Source organism: Sorex araneus, chromosome 3 (assembly GCF_027595985.1).
Source record: "Sorex araneus isolate mSorAra2 chromosome 3, mSorAra2.pri, whole genome shotgun sequence".
In the NCBI taxonomy this organism is placed as follows: domain Eukaryota; kingdom Metazoa; phylum Chordata; class Mammalia; order Eulipotyphla; family Soricidae; genus Sorex; species Sorex araneus.
In genome coordinates, this window is record NC_073304.1 from 186,018,205 (window position 1) to 186,030,972 (window position 12,768).

The 12,768-nt window shown below is 46.8% G+C and overlaps 1 protein-coding gene and 1 pseudogene across 1 annotated transcript; one reads left to right on the top strand and one right to left on the bottom strand.

The window, feature by feature from the left end:
* The first annotated feature begins 2,661 nt into the window (after window positions 1-2,661).
* On the top strand, window positions 2,662-6,421 carry ASGR1 (asialoglycoprotein receptor 1). The gene is made up of 9 exons (XM_004605209.2): window positions 2,662-2,960; window positions 3,220-3,309; window positions 4,483-4,599; window positions 4,699-4,794; window positions 4,866-4,937; window positions 5,440-5,526; window positions 5,610-5,761; window positions 5,837-5,943; window positions 6,015-6,421. Exons 2-9 carry the CDS (start codon window positions 3,243-3,245, stop codon window positions 6,169-6,171), a joined length of 855 nt encoding a protein of 284 aa, XP_004605266.1. The 5' UTR covers window positions 2,662-2,960; window positions 3,220-3,242; the 3' UTR covers window positions 6,172-6,421.
* The window catches only part of LOC129403509 (uncharacterized), a 62,935-nt pseudogene continuing 56,371 nt past the window's right edge, over window positions 6,205-12,768 (bottom strand).

Sequence of the window (12,768 nt, forward strand, 5' to 3'; positions counted from 1 at the left end):
GATTCCATGCACTGTTGCTGAACCATGCTATGGGCTGTGGGGAGCTTGGAGGAGCAGCGAGTGACCTCTGTGACAACCAGCAAAGAAATGCAGCCTCTGACTCATGCTTGCAAGGAACTGATTCTGCCAGCAACCTGACTAGACTTGGAAGAGAATTCTTTGCTTGTAGACAGCCATGTAGTTCTGCTGGCACCTTTGTTTGGCCCCAAGCATGAAACCCAGTAGACTTTTGTTTGCCCTTGGAACTGTGAGCAAATAAATGGGTGTTGTATGTTTTTATGTCTGTGGTATGTTATTAAGCAAATCAAAAATTAATATATGAAGCTTTGTCTCTGAGCACCTTACATAATTCAAAGTGCATATTAACCCCCACCCCACCCCCACCTCCTTTTCTTTAAAAATATTTTTAAATTTTGTACACCTGGTGATACCCTAGGGCTCATATGGGGTGCTGGGGATTTAACCTAGGTTGGCCATGTCCAAGGCAAGTACCCTACCCACTGTACTATCTTTCCAACACCCCCTACCCTTTTTTTAGTTTTGTTTTTGGACACAGCTGGTTGATGGTCAGGGTCTACTGCCTCTGTGCTCAGGGTTTACTCCTGGCTTCATCTAAGGCAAGCATCTTACCTTCCATACTATCTATCCAGCCCACAGTTTTTTTTTCTTTTTGGGTCACATCCGGCGATGCACAGGGGTCACTCCTGGCTCTGCACTCAGGAGTTACCCCTGGCAGTGCTCAGGGGACCATATGGGATGCTGGGAATCGAACCTGGGTCGGCCACGTGCAAGGCAAATGCTTTGCTATTGCTCCAGCTCCCCCCCCCCCATTCTTTTTTATTTATTTTTGATTTTGGGCCACACCTGGCAATGCTCAGGGGTAACTCCTTTCTGTGCTGAAGAATTACTCCTGTTGGTGCTCAGGGCACCATAGGGGATGCCGGGCATCAAACCCAGGTTAGCTGCATGCAAGGCAAATGCCTTACCTGCTGTATACGCCCTAACTCTCTGGCCCCTACCAGCCCATACTCTTAAAGGAATAAATGTAAAATGTAAGGAGGGAAAATTTTGCCAAGTGTATAAACCATTGTGGCACCATTCATCTTTTATTTTTTACTATCCCAGAATTTTTTTCTGGCATTTTTCAGGGCCCTTGCTTATAAATGAGCAGCTCGTGTTCCGTGCTTTTTGTCTTTCCCAGTGACAATCACTTCTGACCCCATTCCGCAGTTAAGGGATTTGGAGGCTATTTTCAGCTCCCTAATCAGCGACTTTGGGCAACGTGGTTATAGGGTAGAAGCCAGATTCCAAGAACATTTCATCCCAGTTTAACAAGCAGAAGAACGTACAGATTACAAGCATACAGCTTTTTCCAGTTCCACACTCCTGTGGGCAGCATCTGCCACTCTGGTGCTTCCTACTTCTTCAAGGCTAAATGGCACCCAACTGAAATGGCCCATTGGTCTGCCTGAATAAACTGAATTACACATGGTGAAGTCACAGAATGCTACACAACAGCCCAAGAGTCACCAAAATGACTGCTCACAGTCCCAGTGCCTTAACTGCCAATAGGGTGGGGACCGGGGAACATTCAAAGTAGATGAGGGCTGGGGAGGTGGATCAAAGGGCTGGTGTATCGGGTTTGCACGTGGGAGCCCTAGGTTCAATCCCCAGCACTTTGTGTTCCCCCGAATACTACGGGATGAGATTCTCAAACCAAAACAAACGTGGACTTTCCCATGTTTTGGAAGCCATTCTAGAGTATCTCATTGGGTGTGAAACTCATGACTCAAATTTAGTTTTCTCTAACATGGGAATTACGTGACCACACGTTTAGGGCCTAACAGAAGACTTTAAAACATCTTGAATATGTCCAATTTCTGAGTTAGTGTAGTTTAGAGACACACACTACTCTATAATACAGTCATCTATGAACCCCCATGGGACTGTGAGGGTAACAATCTGTATAGGTGTCTCACCATGGGATCTCATTCTGGAGACCATGTGTAGATCGTGAACTCAGTCTGCCTCCCTTCCATGCTCCCTAAATTCAGGGTAACTCAGTCAAGTCTCACCTCTAGGGCTCGTTTCTTTACTTATCAACCAGGCTGTGTGTGGATTAGGAAGCACAGAGCCTCAACACCAGCACGAGGGAGTTGAGGGGGCCAGGGAAGTCCATGAAGGTATGTGGAGGCAGAGTGAGGCGGGAAGCTAGCTCTCATGACCCTCGTACTGCTCGGAGGACTTTGTTCCCGAGGAGTGAGAGTGCTCCCCAGCAGACTGAGCTGGGGAATTTTAAGCTGGGGTTCAGATGTCAGGGTCACAGGCCCAAAAGAGGCAAGTCTAGAGATCACAGCCCTCTGATTCTAGTCAGAGGTATCTGGACACACCAACAATTCTGGGAGGGCCTGAGTACAGTGGGTGGGGCATTCGTGTTGCATGCAGTCAACCCTGGCTCCCTTGAGCTTGCCAGGAGTGATTCCTGAGCATAGAGCCAGGAATAAGCCCTGAGCACGATGGGTGAGGTTGCAAAACAAATGAAACAAAAAATTCTGGGAAATTCAGAGGCTAGAAGTGAAAGGGGAAAGAAAGAGGTGGAAATACACATTACACCCTTCCCTCCTGGCCTAAGCACCCCCAAACTGCAGTGATAAGTGATAGGCATGTAGGGGTGGGGGGAAAACAGAGGGGACTCTCTCTCCCTAGGGAACCCATCCCCCACTCCAACTCCCGCTTGTCCTCTGTATTCCAAATCCATCACTACCTCTGTTTACTGTCCAAAGTCCCGGGCACCGGATATGCCAGTTTCGACCTGCTTGGACACGCAGACTAGGGGTGGACCTGCCTCTTTACCTGTTGCCCTCTGGGGTTCTCCATACACCCCACTTTCCAGGGTGCAGCCCCTTCCTTAGTCTGGGATCTGAACAAGACCTGAGATTCAACCTTTCGATCTTCAGCAAGTAAAAGGGGAAGAAAAGTGGGGACTGAGGTGTGGGTGGGAGGGGTTGGAGGGGACCCAAAGTCCTGAGGTGTTTGTGTGTGTGTGTGTGTGTGTGTGTGTGTGTGTGTGTGTGTGTGTTTGGGGTTGTTGATGGGTTTTTGTATGTCAAGCCTGGGAATGAATCTAGGGCAAGAAGGAACTCGATGAAAGTTCCAATCACTTAGAAAGGGGTTGGACCCTGTACCCCAATCTTAGCCTTAACCCCAAACTTGACCTAGTCTCAGGTTCAGTCAGCCCTACCATGACAAAGGAGTATCAAGATCTTCAGCATCTGGACAGTGAGGAGAATGATCATCAACTCAGAAAAGGTGAGGAGATGTACCTCAACCCCCATTTCTGGAAGGTAGGTGACTCTCCCCCTTTCTCTGCTTCTGCTTCATTCAGAGGTCCCTGGATCTATATCTGGGTATATATGTAGGATAAGAGGAGACTGTTTATGTAGACCTGGGGTTTGAGCCACCCCTTGTGAGGGATGTGCAGGGGCTGCAGTCTCTCTTGCGGTGATACCTCCTGGCCTTCTTCTGCCTGCTTTCCAGGACCCTGGGGACAGCATAGAATCAGGGGTATGGGGTAACTAGAAGTTATATTCCTTGATTCTTTCTTCTTCCAACACCCCATGAGCCTTTGCTGTGTCTGTTAGCATGAAAGTGTAGCAAGTATGTGTGTACAGGGCTTATTGCAGTTCTACATTTGGTGGGGGGACGTTTGTGTGACAAGGCAGAGAGCTGGAGACTTCCTACATCATAAAGTTGCCTTCTCTTCATTGGAGAGAAGGTGTGAGCATCCCGGGCTAAGTAAAGTTCTTGGGGGGTGGGGGGTGGCAGATGCTCTTTGATGAGGGGACTGTGGGGAAGAGAGAGTGGGGAGAGTCCCCTGATTCCAACTCACAAGAAACTGGGCTCTATGGGCCCCAAGCCCATCTTCTCTCCCTACATGTGCCCGATGGGCTATGGGATTCTTGGGCGGGGGAGAAAGAAGCCTCCTTAGCGGTGCCAGGACTCCCTTCTCCACCCCCACGCCCATGCCGCTGTCTGGCTCACTCTCCTCCACCAAGTCCCAGTGACACAGTCTAGCCACTGGGTGTCAGCAAAGGCCGGGCCTGTTAGGGCTTGGGCCTGTCCAGGGTTGCTCCTGACCCTTTTCTATTTTTTTATTTTTATTTATTTATTTATTTATTTTTTTGCTTTTTGGGTCACACCCGGCAATGCACAGGGGTCATTCCTGGCTCATGCACTCAGGAATTACCCCTGGCGGTGCTCAGGGGACCATATGGGATGCTGGGATTCGAACGCGGGTCGGCCGTGTGCAAGGCAAACGCCCTACCCGCTGTGCTATCACTCCAGCCCCTCCTGACCCTTTTCTGTTTGGTCTCTGGGGTCACAAACTGCCTGGGCCAGAACAGCCTCCCCTCCTCACTGAGTACCAGAGTTCAGGCTTCTTTTTTCCTGATCCCAGCTTTCCCGCCCTGCTCTCCCCGACAGAGCCGCCTTCTTCCCGGACGCTCCTCCGGCGCCTCTGCTCCAGTACCCGGCTGCTGCTGCTCACGCTGGGCCTCAGCCTCCTACTGCTGTTGGTCATCAGTGTCATTGGATCCCAAAGTGGGTGCCCCGATGGGGGGGAGGGGAGGCGGGAGACAGGGCTGCGAGAACTGCAACGGTCGACACGGTGCCCTTTGTCCCCTCCACATCCTCTCCCAGACTCCAAGCTGGAGGAGGAACTGCAGACTCTGAAGGAGACTTTCAGCAACTTCACCAAGACCACTGAGGACGAGGTTAAGGACCTGCACATCCTGGGTAAGGGGGCTGGTGCCGAGGGGCTGTGGTGGTGCAGGCATGCTGGGCCCCTGACCCTGTCTCTTCCCCAGGAGAAAATATAGGCAGAAAGATGAAATCTTTGGAGTCACAGGTGGAGAAGCAGCAGCACAGCCTGAAAGAAGGTCAGAGAAGAAAAGGGGCCCCAGAGCAGGTTTCAGGGCCACCCAGGTTTGTGGGCGGCTCAAACTATGCCCTAGGGGGCCCAGGCTTATTGTGGCACTGTGCCGGGGCTCACCTCGGTGGCACTCAGAGGCCTCCGGGACCACATCTATTGGTGCTGGGCTGGTAGTGCGGGGTGGGGGGTGGAGAGTGGAGCCAGGGATGGAACCAGGCTCAGTGACTTGAAAGGTGTTACCTCAACCTCTGTAGTCTCTCTCTGGCCCATAGATGACAGAACCTTGCTGCTTGCCAGGGCTCCCACTGATTTTTTTTTTTTTTTTTTTTGCATTTTGGTTCACACCCGGCGACGCACAGGAGTTACTCCTGCGGTGCTCGGGGGACCACATGGGATGCTGGGAAAACCCAGGTCACCACATGGAAGGCAAACGCCCTACCCGCTGTGCTATCGCTCCAGCCCCCTCCCACTGATGTTCTTTCCCTCCGCCTCTGCCTGCATCTCCCCAGATCACTCCTCCTTACTGCTCCACGTGCAGCAGTTTGTGACTGACCTTCGAAGCCTGAACTGTCACCTGGCTGTCCTCCACGGCAATGGTGAGGGGCCCCCTACCCAGCCCTCCGGCGCGCTTCACCTCTGCAGCCTGTTAGCCCCTTTTCCTCCCTCTGCGCCCCCTCAGCCTCTGAGAAGACATGCTGCCCTGTGAGCTGGAAGGAATATGAGGGCAGCTGCTACTGGTTCTCTGTCTCTGTCAAGTCCTGGCCGGAGGCTGACAAATACTGCCGGCTGGAGAACGCCCACCTGGTGGTGATTGGCTCACTGAAAGAGCAGGTGAGGGCCCTTGTAGGCTCCGCAGGCAAACTGAAGCTCTAAGGCGAGCTCACCATCTCCCTTCTTTCTCCTCAGCAATATATCCAGAGCATTATGGGCCCTGTGGAAACCTGGATAGGCCTCACTGACCAGAACGGGCCCTGGAGGTGGGTGGACGGATCAGACTACGAGAAGGGCTACAAGTGAGTGTGCGCCTCTGCCAGCCCCCTGAGATAGGGTCTCAGGGGCTTGGCTGAGGGTTCTGGTCTCTTAGGAACTGGAAACCAGATCAGCCTGATGACTGGTACGGGCACGGGCTCGGAGGAGGGGAGGACTGCGCCCACTTGACTATCGATGGCAGATGGAACGACAACGCCTGCAAGAAGCTCCAACGCTGGGTGTGCGAGACGGCGAGGAACGGCACGGCCTAGAGCCACCTGCATTTGTGGCTATAATTTATTTCCTCAAGGATCTGCCCGGGGCCGGAGAGCCTCCTGATTGGGGCCCCCCTTCACCTTGGAGAAGTTTTCATCTAGGAGATTAGAGAAGGGAAACGATGGTGTCTGAGGAATGTCAAGTGATATTTGGAGGAGTGGAGAGTGAAACCTATGAAATTATTTTTGCAGGTTATTTTTGCCAAGTTTTTTTTTTAATTGTCAAATGGAGAGAAAATATACTAAAACTCTACCAACTGTCTGGTTATTGGGGGTTAGGAATTGGATATGAGTTGACAGGCATGTTGTATTGGTTGCCTTGGGTAAGCAACTGTGAGGTGTATCTAGGCTTTGGATTTGATTTCTAGGTTAGGACTCTGGCTTATCTACAGGTGTAAATTAGAGCAAGGCTTTCTGCTGTTTGAGTCTCAGCTGCAAAAGTATCATTAGCAAGGACTGCCCTACCTATGGCAATCTCCTTTCAAACAAAACTGATGTATTGAGGTGCTTTAAAAGCTTTGCTTGAACACTCACAGTGGGTAGGGCATTTGCCTTGCATGTGGCCGACCCGGGTTCGATTCCCAGCATCCCATATGGTCCCCGGAGCACCGCCAGGAGTAATTCCTAAGTGCATGAGCCAGGAATAACCCTGTGCAATGCTGGGTGAGACCCAAAAAGAAAAAAAAAGCTTTGCTTGAAATTCTGACATTTATTGGTTTCTGTACATGTGACACAGTGACCTGAGAAGCAGTGGCCAGAGACAGGTGGCAAATACAATGATGCAAAGATAAGCCCACAGTCAAGAAGCAACCAATATGCAGAACACCAGCGCTATGGGAAGGGAGTCCCCAACAAAATCTACAAACCAAGATGGGGTTCACAAGACCAACAGATCTTTTTCAGGGGGAGGGAAGTATACCTGATAATGCTCAGGGCTTTCTGGTTCTGTGCTTAGGGGTTGCTCCTGGCGGGGTTTTAGGGACTGTAAGTGGAGCTGTGGATTGAATCCAGTGATCTGGCTGGCATGTTGTCATGGTTGCCCTGGGCAAGGAGCTGAGACCATGAGGAGTGTCTGGGTTTTGATTTGATGCCTACGTTAAGAGTCTGGCTTACCTACAGGTGTGAGTTACAGCAAGGCAAGTGCCATACCCACTCTACTGTGGCACTGGCCCCAAGACTAACAGTTTTTACAGACATGGCATCATTAACAAAAGTTGACAAAGTATTAGCCCACAGATAATGCCTCAAGTAACTCTGAAAAAGATTTATGCTTTGACTAACAAAGTTAGAAAAAAACACAAAAGGTTATTAAAAAGTATGTAAGAGCATATACATTTCTCACCATCTTTCTAGATCACTTTGATTACAAGAAAATCAAGACGAAAAAGCCAAGTGACTTAGAAATGAATGAAACACTACATACTGAAAAGGTTATATCTCTTGTTCTGCCTCCCTTGAGGGCCCCCACATCTGTACCACCCCAACCAGTGCCTGGGGTCTACTTCTATCTCTGTACTTGGAGTTAACTCCTGTGTTTAGGAGACCCTATAGTTTGGGAGTGGAACTGAAGTCTCCTGATGCAAAGCATGAGACCAGCCCACTGAGTTATCTTTCTGGCCTCTGTGGTGTGCGTGCGTGCATGTGTGCGTGTGTGCGTGTGTGCGTGTGTGCGTGTGTGTGCGCGTGTGTGTGCGTGTGTGTGTGTGTGTGTGTGTGTGTGTGTGTGTTGCTGAGAATTGAACCAGTGCCTCACAAATGCAAGGCAAGTGCTCTACAACTGAGCAGCATCCCTATTGGTCCTGTGTGTTGTTTCCTAGGAGGAAAACATTAAAAAATAAGGCAGATGGCCAGAGAGTACTGGGGTTAAAGTGTTGACCTTGCGTGTGATCCACATGGTCATACTTGGTGGTCACAAATAAAACAAAAGCAGGGGGGAGGCTGCATTGAAGTAAACTAAATTTGACATCAGAAACTTGAAAAACAAAACTAAACAAAATATATCCCCTAAAATGGAAGGAATTTATTTCACTTTTTTGGGGGGGCCATACCTGACAATGCTCAGGCTCTGTTCTCAGAAATCACTCCTGGTGGTGCTTGGGTGACCATATGGGGATGCTGGGGATCAAACCCGGGTTGGTGATGTGCAAGTGCTTACCCACTGTACTATCATTCTGGCCCAGGAATTTATTTAATTTAATTAATTAATTATTATTTTTTTTTTTTGCTTTTTTTGGTCACACCCAGTGATGCACTGGGGTTACTCCTGGCTTTGCACTCAGAAATTACTCCTGGCACTAAATTACTCCTGGCAGTGCTCAGGGGACCATATGGGATGCTGGGGCTCGAATCTGGGGTGACTGGGTGCAAGGCAAAGGCCCTACCCACTGCACTATTGCTCTAGCCCCAGGGATTTATTTTAAAACTTAGGGCCAGAATCTTCCATAGCCGCCACCACGTCTACTCATAGCCTGCTCTTCTGATTCAATCTGATTCAATCTGACTAAATCTCCAAGGAGATGCAAGCCAAGCAACTAAAATTCATGCACACAAGAGTCCCCCCATTGAGAACTCCAGGCACCTTTGGGAAGTGGTGGGCCAAGCCTGGGGAAGCCACACCCGTTTCCCACCGCTGCTGCCATGCTGACAGTTCAACTCCACTGGGTCACCAGTAATCTCTGCAGAGACACCAAACCATGAAAATTCCAGGTACTCCTGCGTCCAGGTAAAGAACTCTGGAGTCTTCTTGGAGTGAGAGTGGGCAGCGTCCTTCTCAGCCCCTGTACTTCCTGCAGCCCTGGCAGCCACGTCCACCTCCCACAGCCATCGCCATGTCAACTCATCAACCCAGTTCTACAGATACTGAAGTTTCTGAATCTCCAAATTCCACGATTTTGAAATTCTAGTAGGAGCACACCAGATTCGATGGGAAAGTGACATAGAAGCCAACTAAAATCAGCGAATGAAAACAGTAGCAGAAGGCTCAACTAGCAACAAACAGCTCAGTAAACCCTTAGACAAGGACTTAACAACCCCATAGTGAGACATAACAATTTTCACATATTTTCTTTTACTAAAGTATTTTTGATAATTCCACTAGCCATTTAGTTGTAATAAGCAATATAAAATATTGTGTGCCTCTTAAGGGGACAGGTTTGGGTAGTTGGGAAAACGGTGGAGGAAAGGTCACTCTGGTTATAGAATTGGTGTTGGAATATCAAAAACTCATAACACCTGTACTATGAGCAACTTTGTAAACCGTGGTATTTAAATAAAATGTTTTATCTAATAAAACAAATTAATAAAAGTTAGGGCCAGAAAGATGGCTCAAAGGCCTGGAACATTACCATTGCATTGCCATTGACCCGTGGGGCTGCATGTCTTCCAAAGACCTCTGAGAGTAGCCCCAAGCACTTCTCTGTGTGTATCCCCAAAAAAACAAAGAAAAAAATTACTTGAAAATTGAAATGTAAATATGATAAACACAGAAAAATTGTTACTCTTGGTATTAGCCTTGAACATGGCTGATCTGCTTGGATCTCCAAACCCCAACAAATATGAAGAAGGGAAAATGTAAATTAAACACAGACATATACACTAAATAATATTTACTTTTTTGGTTGCAGCGATAGTACAGTGGGTAGGGTGTTTGCCTTGCATGTAGCTGACCTGGATTTCATCCCTGGTGCCCCATATGATCCCCTGAGCCTGACAGGAGTGATTCCTGAGCATAAAGCCAGGAGTAAGCCCTGAGCACAGCTGGATGTGGCTCAAAACACCCCTCCCCCCCAAAAAAAAAACTTGGGTGAGACCACACCTGGCAGTGTTCAGGGTACCATGTGGTGCCAGGGACCAAACCGGACCTTCTGCATGCAAAGTACATGTTCGGTCTTTGAACTATGGCTCTAGTCCAGAGATGTAGATTTCAAAAGGATAAATTTTACCTAAGTACAGATGTAGAAAAATTATGTAACTTTTCCATATTTGAAACAGAATAATAAAGACAGTACTTTTCCTGTTGTACTTTTTAGGTTAATTCCCAAGAAAGTTTATTTTGGGGTCAGAACTATAGTACAGTGGGCAAGGTACTAGCCTGGAACATGGCTGGTCTGCTTTGATCCCCACACCCCACATAGCCCCCCGAGCCCACCAGGAGTGATCCATTCATGCAGAGTCAGGAGTAAGTCCTGAGCACCACTGGATATGGACTTAAAATGAAAAAGAAGAAGGAGAAGGAGAAGGAAGAGAAGTTTATAATCTCAAAGCTTATAAAGAGAAAAAATGAAAATTAATTTAAAGGAAGACAAGAAAAGAGAGAAAAGTAGCAGGTAGACAAGAAAAAGAAGAAATGAAAGATTCTCTATGAATCCAAATATGTAGCAGGTTAGGTGCAATGCAAAAGACTGTATTTTCTTGTTTAAAGATGAGAAATTCCAGGCAGAAAAAAATTTAAGTTCAGGGCTGAATCGATAGCACAGCGGGTAGGGTGTTTGCCTTGCACTCGGCCGACCCGGGTTTGATCCCCGGCATCCCATATGGTTCCCCGAGCACTTCCAGGAGTAATTCCTGAGTGTATGAGCCAGGAGTAACGCTTGTGCACCACCAGATGTGACACAAAAAGCAATGAATAAATAAATAATAAAAAAATAAATGAAATTTAAGTTCATTGGGTCAGAGATAAAATATAGAGGTGGGGGCTTTCCTTGCATGAGATTGGCCCTGGTTTGAATCTGGGCACTGTATGTGGTCCCCTGAGTACCAGCAGGAGTGATCCTTGAATGCAGAATCTGGAGTAAGCCCTGAGCAGTGTGATGTTGGCCCCCAAATAAACAAACAAACAAACAAAATCCAGCCACATATTTAAGAGACACATATAAAACAGAGAGGTTTAATAAAAAAAATCAAGCAGATTTTAAAAATAAAATAATATAAATATAAAATATTTATATTATAAATATAATATTAATTATAAATATAATATAAAACATTAATTATAATATAAAATAATTTTATAAAAATAATGTTCATATAAAGCATGTTTTATAACAAAAAGTATTATTTAAAAGATAATAATAAAATAATACAAAAATATACTAATAATAAAATATTATAAATATAATATATATTATATATACTATAATATAAAATAATAAAAGTATTATTTAAAAAGGATCACTTTCTCATGACAGAAAGTTAAATATAAAGATACACCAGTGTCACTGTCACTGAATAACATTACCAAAGAATAAAACAAAAATTTTGAAGAACAGTGGGTAGTGTATTGCTTTGCATGCAGTGGATCTGGGTTTGATCCCCTGAACCACAGATGGCTCCCAAACCCTGTCAGGAGTGAGCCCTGAAGATGTTGGACACGGAGCGGGGCAGGAGCAACTCCATCATGCCTGATACCTGCTTCACATTTTGTTTTACTTAAACCTTTTTGTTTATCTTAAAACCCTGCTTCTCCCCCCCGGCCATCTGCAAGGGAAGGACAACTGGGCTGAAAACTTGGCCTTGGCAAATAGTTTCATAACCGCTATTCACTGTCTATAGAAGCCACCCAGACACAAGCAAGGTGGGTAGCTGCCAGAATGTTCTGAAAACATGTCTAGATCACCTATCTGTAACTGCTTGTTTGTACTATTTGAAAATATGTTTTCTTCTGAATTACAAAACTTGCTTTTCACTTTTTTTTTTGTTAAAATTCATAAGTGCAGGCTATGATGTTAGCGCTGACTATAAAATTTGTGGCTTTTCCCTTGTTTGGGGTCTTGCTTGGGCCTGTGTGCCTAAAAGCTTGACCCCAGCTAGCTGGCTTAAGAAACTCCACTTGTGTGTTACATTACTGGCTGAACTCTTTGTGTGGGTCGGAGAGGGGGGAATTATTGACACTGGATCCTAATAAGGACTGTCAGGTGTGACCTCAAAACAACAATAAAAATGTTTTTTGAAGTACAAGCTTCATAATAACTTATCCTTGGTTGATTCCTAGCTGCGTATGTTCTCTGAGCACTGCTGGGAGAGGGCCCTGAGCACCAACATTGGAATAATCCTTGAAGATCCTCAGGTATGGTTCCAAACTCAAAAACAAATAAGCAACAAAGTAAACAATAAAAATTAAAAGAAAAAATAGACAAATATACTTTCATAGTGAGAGATTATAATACATATATCAGTGATTGACAAATAAAACAGAGAAAAAAGTCATTATAGTTAGACCTGGGATAAGCCTCAAGCAGTAGGTTTGTTTCTAGGTGCAGAATATCCCCTCCTCCAGGCACTGCAGAATACCAGCTCTAGTGCTCACTCAGCCTATCTAGTACCTCTGGGTGTGACCCAAAAACCAAGACCAAACCAAGATCAAACCAAACCAAACCAAACCAAAAGCACTGGGAGAAGTTCATCATCTATTTGTGATAGAATCTTTTAGAATCTTTTTGACTTTTTTGGGGGGGGGTGGGGAGGAGGGAACAAACCTGGTGATGCACAGGGTTTACTCCTGGCTCTGCACTCAAGAATTACTCCTGGCTGTGCTCAGGGGACCATATGGGATTCTGGGAATCAAACCCGGGTTGGCCGCATGCAAGGCAATCACCC

Bases quoted from the DNA above. Each gene is read 5' to 3' on its own strand.
- ASGR1 (XM_004605209.2), top strand. From the start codon at position 3,243: ATGACAAAGGAGTATCAAGATCTTCAGCATCTGGACAGTGAGGAGAAT. The intron at 4,600-4,698 runs GTGGGTGCCCCG...ATCCTCTCCCAG, and splicing joins CAGTGTCATTGGATCCCAAA to ACTCCAAGCTGGAGGAGGAA. The intron at 4,795-4,865 runs GTAAGGGGGCTG...TCTCTTCCCCAG, and splicing joins TAAGGACCTGCACATCCTGG to GAGAAAATATAGGCAGAAAG.